The sequence below is a fragment of the Rhinolophus ferrumequinum genome, chromosome 28 (genome assembly GCF_004115265.2).
Source record: "Rhinolophus ferrumequinum isolate MPI-CBG mRhiFer1 chromosome 28, mRhiFer1_v1.p, whole genome shotgun sequence".
Lineage (NCBI taxonomy): Eukaryota > Metazoa > Chordata > Mammalia > Chiroptera > Rhinolophidae > Rhinolophus > Rhinolophus ferrumequinum.
In genome coordinates, this window is record NC_046311.1 from 7,123,577 (window position 1) to 7,141,477 (window position 17,901).

The 17,901-nt window shown below is 43.9% G+C and overlaps 1 protein-coding gene across 7 annotated transcripts in view; it reads left to right on the forward strand.

The window, feature by feature from the left end:
• Positions 1–16,444, forward strand: part of SV2B (synaptic vesicle glycoprotein 2B) — a 102,212-nt gene extending 85,768 nt beyond the window's left edge. For all 7 annotated transcript variants that reach the window (XM_033100088.1, XM_033100090.1, XM_033100085.1 and 4 more), the window contains 5 exons: positions 340–504; positions 8,870–9,003; positions 11,177–11,377; positions 12,711–12,870; positions 15,078–16,444. In XM_033100088.1, coding sequence (XP_032955979.1) covers positions 340–504; positions 8,870–9,003; positions 11,177–11,377; positions 12,711–12,870; positions 15,078–15,261 — 844 coding nt within the window. In that variant the 3' untranslated portion in view covers positions 15,262–16,444. The remainder of the gene's footprint in view (positions 1–339; positions 505–8,869; positions 9,004–11,176; positions 11,378–12,710; positions 12,871–15,077) is intronic.
• Positions 16,445–17,901: the final 1,457 nt, after the last annotated feature.

Consider the following 17,901-nt stretch of genomic DNA (forward strand, 5'->3'; position numbering starts at 1 on the left):
GGGAATTCTTGACTGTTTTCCCATTAAGTAAGAGTCTACCTTTTGAGCTGAGATACGTATTTTCTTACATGTCAAGGACATGTTCGTCAGTTGCCAATCTATTGGTGTTTTCGTCAGGAATGAATGTTGTTTTTACATCAAATACCCTCTTGTCATCTATGGAGGTGATCATGGTTTTCTTCCTTAGATCTGTTAATGAGATGAGTTATATGATATGATTTCCTAACAATCAGCAATATTAATACATTTAAAATGAGCTTTATCGACATGAAGTCAGGAATGCAGACTCTGATCATGAAACAATAAAGCTGCTCAAATATCCTGTCTTCTCTATTACAGTTACTATGGACTGATAGTTTGGTTTCCCGATATGATCCGGTATTTTCAAGACGAAGAATACAAGTCCAAAATGAAGGTGTTTTTCGGTGAGCATGTGTACGGTGCCACGATCAACTTCACCATGGAAAACCAGATTCACCAACACGGGACGCTTGTGAATGACAAGTAAGTGAGAGACTCTGGGCTTTCCCCGGATCAGGGGGACAGTCCTTGGGGACCGTTCTTGGGAAAGAGCCATTGGAAATACAGTTCAGGCTGGCGAGGGACTGAGTTCCAAGGCTGTCATGGTATCACAGCCTATCACGGCTGCCGGAGACACTGTAATTCCTGTGTAGCTCTGTCTGTGTTATCCTGGCTCCTAGTCACGTCTCATCTCCTGGCTGCAGCTGGTTCATCCGAGGTTGGAGACATTTATCTGAGGAGGGTTTGATCAGATCGTCTTTCCTGAGACCGCACACCTTTTGTAGAGATTCCAGGGAGCTGTGACCCTCTAATTTCACTGCCTAAAGAGAGGACCCAGAGCGCTCACTGCTGAGGTCCCTGCACCAACCTACTGCCTGGTTGTTGAGTTTTTTTCTTTGATTCTGGAAGGTTTTTCAGGCCAGGGCTAACATGACACCGCCTTATGTAATTCTTTCACCCGGTATTACCTCCAAGGATCCATAGCATGGCCTATCTTCCTCGTGAGTGTCAGGAGACAACATTGAGTGGAGTATTAGAAAAGTCCTGTCTGTATCTTTGGGAATGCGTCCTCAATCCTCCTATTTCTATTCCTGGGACAGGTGAGATGGATAGGCCAGGCCACTGGACTAGAAGCTTGCCGCTTGGAGACAGCTCTCTGAAAGCCGCCAAATGGCTCAGGACAGGGCTACGTTTACACCAGGCCACAGGGTACCTCTGCTAGTTCCCGTCTTGAGTTGTACTCAGCAAGTTCATCAGGTCAGGCTGCGCGGTGGTACCCAAAGGACCACCGCCCAGGTAGTTCCATGCCAGTGATATAAACTGCCCCGTATTCACCACCTCTGCCCAAGAACTGACAGCGTGGACTCTCCCGGCCAGTGTGTGGTCCACGTCCCGCAGCCATGCCCACCTGCGTTTCTGAGTGAAGTCACCTTGCTCGTGACTGTCACCTCCTGTGGGGAAGGAGCATATGGATGAAGTGCAGGGGGAATGGCTTCTGCAGTCCAGTCCACGTGGCTCTTGCAGGCCAGACCTTAGCAAGCGTTCTCTGTGTTAAGGAGGAGGAAGTGTGAAGGGAAAGGGGACTATTCTTCATACACATATCAGCCCTTGGGGAGGAGGGTGAGAACCCAGGAGAAGTGGAGATGGAATTCAGATTTTCAGATGACTTTTCTAAAGTCAGGAGCTCAGTCGCAAACATCTACGCATTCACGTGTCCTTGCATGCACACACCCTTTGTGGGGACACTTCCGAGCCACTGTTACCTGCTGAGAGAGGCCACTCCAGCGGTGGCAAGTCCAAAGCGAGTGGTGGCGGACCCAGGATTTCTCAAGGGTTCCCCCAAGATTTCTCACTCTCAGGGCTCTTCTCCAGAAGTCAAGGGATCTTGTGTTGTCATTGCCAAGGAAGAAATGTTGCCCTTGCTTTATTAGAATGTTTTACAAGTGTTGAAACCAAAGGACCTTATGGATGGCTAGACGGCACTCATGATAGGACGTCATTCCCTGCAGAGATGAATTCACGAAAAGAGACTTCACTTATGAAGTTGCTGACATTCAGTGATACTCTGCTGTGACATTAGTACTCATACTGAGTAAAGACCAAGACAATAAGGCCAGTAATAATGACGATGGCAGCCAACATGACGGAGCACCTCTGTGTGCCTTACAGAGATTTTCTCATGTAATCCTCACAAAAACTCCAGGAGGCAAGACATGTGCTTTGTGCTTTACAGGCGGGGAAACAGAAGCTCAGAGAGATTGAGTAACTAGCCCGAGTCACACAGCTAATATAAGTATGAATAGAACCCACCCCAGGCATGTGGACTCGAATCCCATCCCCTTGACAACTGCAGATATTATCTCCTTGGGAAACTCTCCATCCCCACAGAGGCCCTGTTTTACATGGAATTTTCTGCATATTACAAAGTTAATGACAAAGCCAGAGCCTTCGGGATTTACAACAGGCTAGTTTTGGAGCGCTAAGACTTAGCTATGAAGAAAATGGGAACCTTTGGTCCACTCTGTTCTTTTAACCTTTCTCAGCCTCCTGAAGCTGCTGGGTGGGAATGAGGAAGAAACAAGCTTGATGAAAGCGGTCGTCTTATCTTGGGCACCCAGGACCCCAAGTGACCATAGAGCCGTTGTCAAGGGTCTGGGGAGTCCTAGTCATGCTGAGAATTGTCTGGGACTGGATGCAAATATTCTGCACACACAGAAGTTCTACCATGTTTCTATGTTTCAAGTGGATGTTTTTGTGTGATTATTAAAATGTAAATTCCTTCAAAAGCTGCAGAGTTCATTTTAGCTTGTCATATATATGTGTTTTAACCAATGGAGATTAAAAGTACAATCACTTACAGCCCATTCCTTCCCACTCCTCCCCCCCCAGCAAACAGTTGAATAAAAAGGTTGTTTTTCTCCTTGGAAGATGAGGAACCTTTGCAACTGATCTAAAGAAACAAGCCTGGTTTCTTTTCTTGAGTTATGCTGCCATCTGCTGCTCATGAGCTAGAAAACACTTCATCTTTGAAAACCCCAAGTCTCTGTGGAGAGTTAAATTGACGTTCTTTAGCTTGGAGGGCAGTTTTCCAATCATACCAGTATTCCCCATTTGAATTTATTCATACTTTGCTGAGTTAATATTTAGATAAAAGTATTTACTTTATTGACCATCACACGTAGGGGGAAATACCTTTGTGTAAAAGGGGCTTCAAAGTTTACCCTGGGATTTTGTCAATAAAAGAGATCCTAGCGAAAACTAAACTTCCTCCCGCTGTGAACTTCCTCCCGCTGTGACACAAATCCCTTTGGCCCCACGAAGGAAGAAAGTTCACAGATGAGCTCTGGCCTGCTCCCCCAGCGCCATCTGCAGCCTTCTGCTGCATCTTACATGATCAGATGGCCCTGAATTCTCATACTGCTTTTGCTTCAGAACTCCCAGTTTTTGGAAAAAGAAAGAAAGGCAAAAGAAAACAAATTCATATTGTAAGCCCTGAGCCAAAATGTCAGGCCAGGCGTCTCTTATTGTTAATTAAACACAGGATAGCTTTTCATCCCAGAGCATGTATTAACTAATTAATTAACTTACCCTCTCTGTTTGGGAAGAAATTTCTGTTTCGCGGGCTCATTACCATGAGGTTTAGGATGGGAAAAAGAGGATTATCTGATTTCAACCTCTCTGGACATCAGGGGGTGTGCCTGCTTCCTGTGTGTGATGGTTCACGACCCAGGGAGTGATGTTATAACCCTGAGCTTTCCTCGCAGCAGAAAGGGAAGTTGATGCTGTGTTCTGCTTAGGGTTTGGAACCTCTGGCAACGAGCAATCTTCCGCACAAGACAATTGGCTAGCGAAAAACAGGCGAAAAGCTCTCACGAGTTCTGATTGAAGGTCAAGGGTGAATAGCTCAGGATGATAAAGAAATCTGCAAGCTTTAACTCTGAAATGAGGTCTGTGGTGTATAGTAAGAGGGCAGGGAGAGCAGAGAGGGGGAAAAAGCAAACACACAACTAGAAAAGAGGTCGTTGTTTCACATTGTTTCACACATCACACCGACATGTTACCCACACTGGGACAAGCTCCTTTTAGTGGGACATAAATAAGAATTTTCTTTAGCTGCTGTGGGCCTGGTTCAGTGCAGTAAAGCTCTGTGAAGTTGCCGATGGTGGGAAACGTGTCAGCGCACCTTCTGGCTTCTTGGGTCTGAGGAAGTCGTCGCGATTGGAGGGGCTGGGGGATTGGCTGTTGCGGTTTCCAGTTCTGTGCCTGTTCATGGGCTTTGTTTGTTTTGCTTATTGGATGATCGGTTTCATATTAATTTGCATGAGGTCTTAGTCTGTTTGGGCTACTGTAACAAAATAGCACAGATTGGGTGGCTTACAAACAACAAAAAATTTATTTTTCCCAGTTCTGGAGTCTGCCGAGATAAAGGCATGAGCCGATTCGGTGTTTGGTGAGGACTCATTTGCTTCCTGGTTCATAGTCTACCATCTTCTCGCTGTGTCCTCACAGGGAGAAGTGGGGGAGGGAGCTTTCTGTGGCCTTTTTTATAAGGGCACACATCCCATTCATCAGGGTTCCAGCCTCGTGACCTCATCACGTCCCCGAGGCCCCGCCTCCCAATACCGTGACCTTGGAGGTGAGGTTTCAACATGAAGTTTGGACAATGTTTTTTAATATAAAGCATAGAAAGCAATCGTTTTTAAAAAAATAATGCAGACGGGTGGTTTTATTTTTTAAATAATGTATAGCAAGCAATCATCAATTATGTGTTTGAACATCTTCGGTCTGTGATTTGTTTTTTTACAATGAACTTTTAATTTTAGAACAGTTTTAGATACACTGATAAATTGCACAGCTAGTGCAGAAAGTTTCGCTAGAACCATTCCCTAGTTTCCTATCACTAACATCTTCTATCCCTCTGGTATATTTGTTATAATTAATAAAGCAATATCGATAAACTATTATAGCCACAGTCCATACTGTATTCAGATGTCCTTGGTGTTCCTTTTCTGTTCCAGGGTCCCCTGCAAGTTACCTCGTCACGTTTAGGAGCCCTGTCTCCTTAGGCTCCTCTTGGCTGTGACAGTTTGTGACTTGCTTTTTCGTTTTGCCTATGGAGTCCTTTCTGGTGCCGATATTTTATTTTTAATGCCAAATCTGTCACCTTTCCCTTTCAGGTTTGTGCCTTTTGGCTTTTATTGCAGAAATCCTTCATATTTGAAGTCATAAAGTCACATTCTATTTTTTTTTTCCTCCCTAAGTTTTGAAGTTTGCCTTTTCACGTTGAGGTTTCTAATTTTTCTGAATGTGGTCTGTGTAGATGAGAGAGGAACTAACGTGATTCCTTTCCACCCCCCTTCCCCATATGAGTAGCCAGTTGTCTCCGCAACATTTATGAAATTACTTGTCTTTTCCCTAATGATATGTACTAACACTTTTATGACATGCCAAGTGTCTTGACATGCATTATTGTGTTTCTGTGCTCTCTGGTTCCGTGGATCTACTTGTCTTCCCCTTTACCAAAACCACACTGACTTAATTGCCACAACTTTATTGTTCAATCGTGTTTCCAGGAGTATTAGTTTCCTCCACCCAGTTGTTAATGTTTTTCTTGGCTACTTTTGCCCCGTGCTCTTCTCCAATGAACTTCAGGATCAAGTTCTAAAATTCCATTAAAAACAGCTGGCTGGGAGTTTGACTGGAATTGTATAGACTCTGGATTCATTTGGGACTCTACACCACGGAATCTTCCAATCTTTGAATACTGTCTTTCTCTCTACGTTCTCATTCTTTTATGACCTTCAATAATGGTTGATACTGTTCTCCATAAAGGTCTCGGACACATTCGGTTAGGCTTATTATTGGTACCTTATTGTTGTAGGGGCGATTGCAAGTGGGGTCTTCCTTCACCTCCATTCTTTTACTATCTTTCTCTTCCTCCTTCCTTCACCTCTTCTTCTCTTCCTCTCTTTTCCTTTTTTTCTCTTCCTCTCTTTCCTCTCCTTCTCTTCCTCTCTTACTCTTCCTCTCTTCCTTCTCTCCTCCTCTTTCTTTTCTTCCTCCTTCTCTTCCTTTTTTTTTTTTTTTTAATGCATGATTTATTTTTTGTTCCAACACATGTACCCAACTCTCTTACTCGTTTGTTAGTTTCTTGGTATGTCTGCTTGGCTTTTCTAGGGAGGCAAACATGAACAAAAATTAATGACAGTTTGATCTCTTCCTTTCTTATCCTTATAATTTTATTCTCGTCTCTTCTTGTTGTATGGCCTTGTCTGTGACCTGTAGTGCAGTGATGGACAGGGGCAGCGCTAAGGGGTATTTTGACTTCAGTGGAGGTGCTTTTGGTGTCTTACCGTTAAGTATGATATTTGCTGTATGTTTTTGGTTGATGTCCTTTATAAAGTTAAGGAAATCCTCTTCTTGTCCTTCGGAATAAGTCATCTCATGCTTTTCCCAGGCCTGTAGCTTGATGATGATCACACTTAATTTTAAGTGTCAGTTTTCTCATTTATTTCTTTAATTAGACTGAGTTTCTTGAGGGTGATGCCATCAAGTCTAAAACATGGTGACTAAATAGATGTGACTTTTGGCATAGTTTAGATTATTTGGTGGCCTAAGCGTTGGACCTGAGGCTTACTGAAATATAGTGTTTGTAATAATAATTCTGCCAGAGTCTGGATTGCCAATGGCTTCTGTTTTCTTACACAAAAAGTTTTACATGATACTTTTGCTGACTTTTTTTTTTCAGCCTTTGAACTCTCCTGCATATAGACTCTTGGACCAGTTCAGTATATAATTTAGAGATCGGAGGTGATGAGTTATGTAAAGACGCATAAAATATGCCTTGGCCTTTTCTCCTTTTCCTCTTCCTTTGTAACTTTGTTTTGTTATACTTCACTTGGAGATACATTTTGAGGTCTGCCTGCATGGGGCCCATTATGATATATGGCTCTGCTTTTCCACCCACTCTTGGCAGAACGTTAAAATGTCACTGAAAGCCTCATCAGCAGCCTATTACTATATTAAAGAGAAGAATATATTAAGAAACTCATCAACCTGCGACAGTCTCTACAAATACCTTTCCTGAGTAAATACATCAGCATACAAATTACATTTATTTTGAAATCAAAGGCATCTTCTTGTAACAAGAGGCATATCCATTAGTTTCTCCATGGAATCTGAAGAGTTCAGTGATAACTTTTCGAAGCCTCCGTTTAAAAGTCTGTAGCAAATTTGACCCTAAGAACAATTATTCAGAATAACTTGGCTTCTGGATCCATGACGCTCACATTTTTTTAAAGTATAATAAACTGGTATCAGACTTTGCGGATTATTGTTTAGGAGGTCTGGGTAGGAAACTGCATCTTTCATAAGAGCCTCCCATTCAATTCTGATGCAAATGGTCCAGGGACGTCTCTTTGAGAAGCATTTGCCCAGGCCTTCTTATTGGGTTGGAGTTCTCTTTGCAGAAACAAATGATAGGTGGCTCTAGGTTCTCAGCAGACTGCAGCATAGCGTGAAGGGTAAAGGGGAGCTGGCCGTCACATGTGGTCGTGGGCTGACTTATCTGGTGGCTTTGAAGAGGAACAACGAGCCTCCCCTCATAGCACCTAACACCGTGCTCAGGAAGTGTTTGCTGAAGACTGAATATGTAAATGCATGCATAGACAAATGACCATTCAGTGGTGGAATGAATGGGTTGTAATTCTTCACAGATGAAAATTTTTCCAACGGTTTCTAGCTGAGAACTTTGACCAAGCTTGGTCAATATAACCAACGGAAGATGACGTTAATGAATGTCAGTGTATGTTTCTTGTGTGACTCTCCAGATATAGTCTATGTATTTGGAGTTATAGGTGCCATATCCTTTCATACACAAATGGTCACCTGATATAAACACTACATTGCACTTTTGTTGGTAGTTAACAATACATCTCGAAGATTGTTCCATACTAAGACATATAGATCTAGTTAATAAGTATAATGGCTACATGGCATTCCATTTTATGGGAGCTATCCACGTGTCTACCTACCTACCTACCTACCTACCTACCTGTCATCCATCTAGTAATCAATTCTTGTTGTAAGAAATGTTGCCAGTTAGCTAAGTTGGGTAGAACACCAAGGTTGCTGGTTCGATCCCCGCATGGGCCACTGTGAGCTGCACCCTCCTTAAAAAAATAAAAAAATAAAAAAAAATACAATCAGAAATGTTGCAATGAGCATCAGTGACTGTATCTCTTTGAATACATGAGCAGGGACATGTACGATCAATTCTTAGAGGTGGTATTCCTAGATCAAAAGGATTGTGCACTAAAAGTTTTGCAAAATTACTCCCTAAAGAGGCTGAACCAATTATATTCTACCAACAGTGCGAATGAAAGTGCCTATTTATCCACATTTTTGTTGGAGCAATTTTTTAAAACGAAGATTATCAGGCCATCACAAACCTATTGCTTCCAAACCTCCTAAAACCCGCTGAGGGACCTGCGTGTTTTTTAAAGCTCCTCATAAAATGAGAAGCTAGCAATATTTTCATTTCACACTATTCCACATTTCGGTGATTTTTGAGGCAGAAGATCCATGGACCTGCATTCAGGAAGCAGCAGGCTGATGTCTAGTCCCCTGTAGATACCTGGACCAGACACCAGCTTCCACGCCCCTGAAGCCCTTCCTCACTGATAAACCAACAGCTAAGAACTAGGAACTAGTCTAGGTAGAAAATAACTTTTCAGCATCTTTTGATTTGCAGTTCTCCTTTTTCTGCCTTTCTGTGTTTTTCGTGTTGATGTCTAGTCTCCTTCTTTGGCTTGTATGGGTCACTCAGGGGCAAATGTCTTTTCCACAGGTTCACAAAGATGTACTTTAAACACGTTCTCTTTGAAGACACGTTCTTTGACGAGTGCTATTTCGAAGACGTTACATCCACTGATACCTACTTCAAAAACTGCACCATTGAATCCACCATCTTTTATAACACAGGTAAGACCATGGACAGGGTGAGGAGACGGCAGCAAGGAAGGATGCACTCGTCTTGTCTAAGAACCACACTGCTCAGTCATAAGCTCTAGGAGCAGTAACATAGTCACCGGTACGAGTACTGAGCCTTAGGATGGAGAAATGGGTCCTAGCCCCCAGTGTGACACGAATGAGGTGTATCGTCTTCACCAAGGCATTTAATGTATCTGCATCTCAGTGTCATCACATGTCAAATGGAAACCAAAGTTCTGGGTGAGTGTTCTGATCTCAGTGAGACGGACGCTATATGCTAAGGGTCCTTGTTAGGAGCAAAGTATGACACAGATTTAAAAAACAGCCTTCGGGGAGGGCTGCATGTTATGCACGGAGTGCATTCTTGAAGATCTTGCCTCATTTGAAACTTGCAAAATTACACATCATGGCCTTACGATAATACATGAAGAGGGAAGATTGCATCCTTCCAAGCTTTGTGCATAAAGTTGAGATAATGAGAATATTTTATAATCCCATCATTTCAGATTTCCATGATTGAGAAAAGAAGCACAGATACCACCAGTCTCTCACCCCTTGTTACATTTATTACTCTCATCGTAAGTTAATAACATACCAGATGGAGTTGGGATATAAAGGATTTCACAAGGATTTCACTTACATTGTGTCAAGTGAGAAATGTTCCATTAGACCCATTTTACAGCTAAGAAAACTGATGCTTAAGCCACTTGCCCAAGGGCACAGCTAGCTAGTTTAGGGAGCTTGGATTCGTTCCTCAATTGTTTGTCTCTAAAGTCTGTGATCTTTACCCTGAATTACTTGCATTATGTCCAGTCCAGTACTTTCTTCCTGTTATCAGCACCAAGGGACAGTTATGCAAGGACATCTTTTTCCTTTGTGATGTCAGCCTCCAAAGATTCACTATCTGGCTTCACATATCCCTCAGTCTCTAAATAATCCATGATGAGATTTGCCTTTCTAAATTTTTCTTTCAGCCTGAACTTAAAAAAGTAATGAGTTCAATTCATTTGCTATTTGTCGTTAAAACCTGGCATATCTTTTCTTCTTTCAGGTTTTAATGATGCCCTCTGTTTGCATACTCTTAACGTCAGGAGTTTTGCAAACACTTGTAGTCCTGAAACATCAGAACTGGGGAGCAGTGGACATAATGAGGGGCACTCCTCTAATTTTGTGGGTGGAGGTTCAGGGAGTTTTTAAAGAGGGTCATTAGCACCAGAATCAGTATCCCCAAACCCGTGTTTCCTGGGAGCCTAGTTAGCGATCTTTCTGCCAGGACAGCTGGTGTTAAAAGACGTCAGAAGGCATGGGAACTGGTTCCAATGCATATGGTTTCTACTTTTTAAGGCTTAATTATTTTAGAGAAGTTTTAGGTTTATACCAAAATTAGAAGGAAGATACAGAGCTATTCATATACCTCCTGCCCTGACACGTAGTCTTCCCATTACCAAAATTCCCACCAGAGTGGTACATTTGTTACAATTGATGAACCTACATAGAGACGTCATTATCACACAAAGTGGATAGTTTACATGAGGGTTCGCTGTTGGTGTGACACATTGTATACTTAGTGTTATACATTGTAGACCTGGTGTTACACAGTAGCCTGGACAAACATATACATAATGACATATGTCCATCATTATAGTATCACAAAGAGTAATTCCACTGTTCTAAAACATTGTCCATGCTCCCCTGTTCGTCTCCCTACCCTGGGCCCCTGCTCACCCTCCTGTCCTGGAAACCACTGAGCAAAAGAATAAACATTCTTTTATTTTGAAGAATGTTCAGGTTTCTGTATGGGCTCTGGAGTGGTCGACTCAATCTGGACCTGATTCTTTTGTCTTCTGCTTCCTATAAGCCAAGTAGCCTTGGAGGGGTGGTCCAGCCACTGTGACCTGTGGTGTCATCTCATTGATACAAACAGGACTGTTCTCTGGCTGGAGAGATGATGTATGTAAACACGCCTCTCCGTGAATGTGTGTTTCATTGCCCCGTGCTGATTGATGGAGTAATAGGACGGGTCATTACACTTGTAGTGGCTTCTCGCTTCATCTGTACCTGGCCATGCGTCACCTTGACTTTGAGACCGATTGCCAGAGGCTGGTGCTACCTGCCCACGGAAGGGGCACGACTTCATCCCTGACTTTGCTCCATCTCTCCCCAGACCTCTACGAACACAAGTTCATCAACTGCCGGTTTGTCAACTCCACCTTTCTGGAGCAGAAGGAGGGTTGCCATATGGACTATGAGCAAGATAATGACTTCCTGATCTACCTGGTCAGCTTCCTCGGCAGTCTGTCTGTCTTACCTGGGAATATCATTTCTGCCCTGCTCATGGATCGAATCGGAAGGCTCAAGATGATCGGTGAGTTGTTAGGGACACCACATCTGTGCTCCTCTGGGCCAGGGAGGTGGCTTCAGGGGTTATTAAAGCAGTGGAACTTCTTATTTTCTTAAAGAAATCTTGCACAGAAAACCACAGGGGTAAGATGGATTCTGCTGGTATAGAGTCAAGGAGGCATGTCAACAAAACCCCAGGGCCCCATGGAGGTGGTCTGGGGCCTCTGGTCCAGGTGAGGGGCTCGTCTCTATTTCCTAACTGAGTGATTCCGAGTGGACCAGCAGGACCTTTAGTAAAAAGACTTAACGTACTTGAAGGGCAGGTCCCTGACTGCCATTTGACTTTTTTGATGATAATATTTTATACTCAACAAACATTTGTTAGCATTTCTTATAAGCCAAGCCCCATGGCTGGCTGCTCTACAGGATGCATGCATGTGGGTGATACAGCTCTCAGTGCAGTTGTGATCCAGCCAATGCCGGTCTCCTCTCCTTCTAGTTCTCTGCTGGCTGTTTGCAGAGAGGTAACCAGGCTACCTGCTCATAGCCCTCCCCCTTCCCAAAATCAGCAGGATCCAGCTGTACAGTTACCATTTCCCAGCTGCTCAGCAGAGTTTGGCATTAGTTTTGGCCGCTCCAGGTACGACGGTGACATTCCAGGCAGAGGTCCCTCAGGGACCACTTGGCGGTGAGGCCAGACCAGCCTTCTGGCTTCCTGAACCGGAAGTCCCAGCTCCCCAGGCTCCTAACACTTGCTGGGGACTCTTGGGGACTTTTTTTGCCCTATTTCCCAGCTGGTTGTTTCGGACCTGTTTTCTCATCTCCGCAGCGCAGAGAGCAGGGCTGAGAAGGGCAGATCAGGTGTCTGGGATGGAGATGGGTGTACATGGAAAACAAGCAGAGTTTCCTTCTATAGCCCATTCACGGTTGTGTTCTCACTAGAATGTAAGCTGCATGAGAACGTTTTTCTTTGTTTTGTTTCGTATTTTGTTTATCTGTATATTGTTGTATCTCAAGCACCCAGAAGAATCTGGGGCACATAATAGACTCTCAGCTAACGCCCCTTCTGCCTTGTTCCCAGTTATTCCGAGCTGGGCGGCACCACAGGACAAAGATTGCAGAACCCTTCCCAGAGCTAACTCTGGGGATGTGACCCATGCAGAGGCGCCAATTCCATGGTCGGGGTGCTATGTGGGGGTTCAGGCTGTGCTGTCTGTGTAGAAAGGACCTTGACCTGGAGGTAACCTGTTCCTTCAGGTGTACCTGTGGGGATGGGAGATGGGGTGAGACCTGTGGGTGACAGTCTTGTCTGAGACACGGGCCTCACGCTTCTTTGTGCCCTCGGCCTCCCTTCACAGGTGGCTCCATGCTGCTCTCGGCAGTCTGCTGCTTCTTCCTGTTTTTTGGCAACAGCGAGTCAGCGATGATCGGCTGGCAGTGCCTGTTCTGCGGGACCAGCATTGCTGCCTGGAATGCCCTGGATGTGATCACGGTGGAGCTGTACCCCACCCACCAGAGGTCAGCTCTTCCCTGGCTTCTCTAGGGGCCTTGTGTGGGCTTCTCTGCCTGCTCCCGTGATCCTTCACCACGGCCATCTCGGTGTCCTGGTGTCCACGTACCAGACGTGTCTCAGGTTGTTGAGTGTCTCCTGCGTGAGGCCTGGAGGTGGGCAGGCTGAGGCTGGATAGGGTGGGTGGATGGCGAGATGCAAAGGGTGAGTGCCAATCATGCCCAGGAGAGGAGACTAGAGGGCAATAACCACATGCATCACGCAATCACAGAGAGTTAAGAACAGGCCTGCCGATGGGAGTTGACTTGAAAAGGTGAAAGACCAGATGAGCACAGGACTGGGGAGAGGTGAGGGGAATAAAGACGGGGATGAGGTATGATGGCCTGGGGCGTTTGCAGAGAATTGTGGTGAGGTGCTCTGGGTCTACTTTTATTTTGCACAAGCCACACGGAAAGAAGCTTGATGTAAAGGCATAGCATCAACGCCATTACTTAGCAGTTATTTCCCCTCATGGAGGGGGAATTGTGAATTTTAAGAATAACAGATAAAGGGGACTTGTGGTCAAAAAGGACGTGAAGTCGTGTGGAAGGCAGGCACAGGAAATGCTGCAAAAAACCCTAAATTAGTGAGAGCAGTACTGGGATTTAGGTTGCTATAGAAAAGCACAGCACACAATGTCCTGAACCAAAGATCGTCTAAGTTTTACAAAATATAAGAGGAGGAGAAATTATCATTATCTGAACGGGACGTGATGGTACATCTAGGAATCCCAAGAAAGTCAATTAAAGAGACTACTGGAAATAATAAATAATTTGGTAAGGTGGTCATTAATATAGCTGACTTCATAATGTCTATATTTTAGAATATATAAAAAAATTAAGAATAAAATTGAAATCCTTCTAATAACAGCAGAAATCATAAAATAGCTAGGAATCAATTTGATGAGAAAGGTGAAACACTTATATGAAGAAAACCACAAAGCTTTACTGAGAGATATACGAGAAGACTTAAGTTACTGAATTCTAAGATTCACTCTTACAAAAATGTCAAATCTTCTTTAGTTTTTCTTTAACTTAAAAGAATCCATTCAAAATTCAATGAAATACCCCCTCCCTCTCCCCCCGGGAACTTGAAAAAATTAGTCTAGAGCTTATTTGGAAAAAGAAAATTGTGAAAATATCCAAAAAAATATCCTGCAAACAAAAAAACTGGGGTCAGGGGCTCGTGCTTGAAAAGGAATAGTGTGATAGTTATAGAAAAGAAAATGGAAAAAAAGAATTTAAAGTACAAATATATAGCCACCTTCTTAATCAACTTGTGGTATGAAAAAGAAACATTTTACTTCTTGGATGGAGAGAGAGTGCTAGGAATATTGTCTCTGTATACAGATGGAGTCAAGAAAGGATAGATGGTGAATCATAGTAATCACGGGAGTGTGATCAAGGAGTAATAATTAGGGTGAAGTTCTGCCCGGGGTAACAGAAACCCCCCAAACTGTAGTCTTTGTTTTATTTTTCCTTTCCAGTAGAAGTCCAGAGCAGGCTCTTTCTATTCTGTTGTTCTCCCTTTCATGGTCTCAACCATGGTCCAATTTAGGGTTTTTTGCATTCCAGGAAGCAGGATGAAAGAGAAGAAAGCAAAAGGCCCACTCAGGACATTTCTTAGGGAAGTCTCCCAGGAGCTGCCACTTACACTTACATCTCATTGGCCAAAACGTAGTCACATGGCCACGCTCAGCAACTAGGGTGTCTGGGAAATGTAATCTTATCCTTGGAGAAATGCTATTAAAGGTCATCTAGAAGTCTCTGACACACGAGGATGGAGGGTGTTATTAAGGGGGAACATTTACACGTCATCTTTGTTCATTCTTTCGGTATTTCATAATACTCATGTATTGCCTGAGAAAATTTCAAAAAGAGAGGTATTTGAAAAGAAAAAGAAACAAGTTTGAAGGAAATACTCCAAAATGTTAATAGTGGCAATTGCCTTTCAGTGGTGAGGGTTATACATCCCTGCATCTTTATGTTAGTCTGTATTTGCAAAGTTTAGTAAAATGAGGATGCATTACTTCTACACATAAGAAAAAACTATTCCCTTCTTCGCCTTTGCTATCCCTTCCCCCACAACAAGAAAAAGAAAAAAACCGAGTCCCACGCATCGAATGAGGGGGTAGCTGATGTCTTTCAGAATTATTTACTTTCTTCTTCTTTCACAGGGCAACAGCCTTTGGCATCCTCAATGGATTATGCAAATTTGGAGCCATTCTGGGAAATACCATCTTCGCTTCTTTTGTGGGGATAACCAAAGTAGTCCCCATCCTTCTGGCTGCCACTTCTCTCGTTGGGGGTGGCCTGATTGCTCTGCGTCTGCCTGAGACCCGAGAGCAGGTCCTGATGTGAACCACCTATGGGGAAAGGAAATGGTGCAAGAACCTTGTCCAGGAACCTGCAGTGCACCCACGCTTCCTGTCTGTCACCGTCCAGAGGATTCTGGGTAGCACCGGAGGAGAAGTTGATTTTGTGACCCCTAGTTTAGGACCCCTTTCAGCTGTCAAGATGTGTGCAACTCAGGTGACTGATTTGGGGTGTCCTGCACCACCCTGATCATTATAGAGCTGCGTGCTTAGTTTCGGGTCTCCCCTGCCCAAGGCTTGGGGGAGGAATAACATGCTCTGGTTGGTGCACATACGGAGCAAGGAGTGTGGTTTCCCCTCCTGAGGTGCAAGGACTTACTTGCCTTTCAAAATGCATTTGAACGTGAGAAACACTCAAACTCCTTCATCAAGTTCCTCGGAGCCCAATGACCTAACATATTGACTTGGTAGGAAGTTAGATTCGTCATATAAATATTGGGCTTGAAGTACAGGATACGTATATTTTTGCATTTAAAAGTATCACCTATCATATGTTCCATTTGAAAATTGGCACAATAGCATTGAAGATACTCTGACACAGAAAACCAAATATTTGAGCATTATCTATAGAAACCTACTTCCCCGCCCCCTGCCCAGGTGGCCTAAGATGTCTAGGATGATTAGATGCTAAATTTAAGAATGATATTTATTCCTATATTGATCTATTCAAAGAAACTTAATGGGATAGATATTCCGTAAACTAACTTTGTACATACTGCGTTGGGGTTTAATTTGCAGAAATGGTCTCTGCAAATCCTTGCCAGCATTATAGCCATATTTTGGGAGGATGTGGTGTTTGAGGTCCCAGGAAACTGGGCCCGACCGAATGGGAGAAACGCAAGCACAATTTCTTAGAGCCATTGAACTTGCTGTGGGGCGTCTGCTCTTAGCAAACAGACATTGTACAGCTCATTTAATCCAGGCCCTTTTCTTCGTGTAGGTGGAGTACTCCCCTCTCTTAACAGGTCATTTGTGAGATGCAATCAGCACTGGCTTAGACTTTGCTGCCGTCCCAGCCACAGGCTGAGTGACACGTGCTCAGTGGCCTCTGGCACTGTCTCTCTAGGTGAGGATGAAACACAATGGACAACACATGGGATGGAGGGAGGGACGAGGAAATGTAGCCACAGTTCTTCAATGTGTACAGTCTTCCTGTTCCTTTTCACAGGAAAGCAAATTTGTTGTAAATCCAGGTTTGTTACAATGCTCAGGTCCCATGAGAAATCAATGTCTGCTGTGTGTCTTGATTCGGGACTTTTGAAACAGATGTCCCTGGCATGGGAGTAGGGAGTGTCGTGGATGTTCATTGTTTGACTTGAGTGCTTTAAGAAAACTCACTCCTGAGATCCAGTGTGGAATGTGAAGAGGAGAAGGGGTGGGTGGGGTGAGGAACCTGGGGCAAACTGCTTTGGCAAGCGTCAGCAATACGCTGAGGTCTTGACTCCACAGGAAAGGAGCAATGTGTTATCCATCAGAACTGATCTGCACGGAGGGGACAGTGGGCTATGAACTTGTGACACTGACAGTGAACTTGATGAGACCAGGTGAACGTCAGTCTGCAAGAACTCACCATTTGCGTTGATAGGCCACACTGTATCTCAGTGCTGTTAGGTGCCATACTTTCCCAACCAGAAGTCTCTGAAAGTGGAAAACAGAACTGTGCTGGCTATGCTGAGTGTTTTTCTCAGTTTTGGAGAAACACTTAGGTCCCATGATAGCTCATCCCCCAAACAGGCCATCTTCCTGTCTTCCTGTTGTTCTCTGGATGAACAGGTAGTTGGGGTGGGGGTAGTAAATACTGTCCCGCCTTTGTACCCTCAAGTTGAGATCCGTTCTAATGGTTAAAATATTTGCTCTGCTTCTCTTGTCCCCCACCTCTTTATTTCTTTTTTTTCTGTACAATGAAGACCCATCAACTCTGATTTGACACCCTGAGTCCCCCAAATATATAAATATTCCACTGTGTATTAATGTTTCTTTCAGTGTTTTATAGAAATGACCTGACATAAATAAATGCCACGTCAATAATGAGAAGCCCAATGTAATATAGCTGTAATATACTCGTACGTGCCACTTTCTTATGATGTGAAAGACAGTGGCTAGTTCACACACGAGAGCTGTGGAAACCTAGGATTACTACATCCCTTCTACCATTGCTCTTCAATGGGATAATATGATTCATTAAGCAGCTACCACTTAAGAAATTTACAAGGCAGTCCGAGTCTGCATTTCTAGTTAACGTGGATCTCGTAACTCGGAAACGTGGTTAATTTTTGAGTGTTGAAGGGGCTGCAACAATTTAGGGGTAAACTTGTTTTGATTTCCAAGCTCTAACTTCTGCACTATCTTTCTGGCTCCTTACACTAACTACCAAACCAACCAAGGGCAATTCTCACCTCATCCCTGCTCGGTAGCCTGTCCCCATGAAGGATTGTCTGGCAGTGGAATGTGGCCACTTCTTAAATGCTGTCACTCCCGCTGAAATAAGTGCTTCTTTAAATATAGTCTCCGTGTCAGGTCACTGGGGGATAGTATGCAGCAGTCCTCGCCATTCGCTCCTTTTGCATTTCGTGTTCCACCTGGAGAAACTCCCGATGTGGCATCCATGGGGCTTTAAAGGGATGAG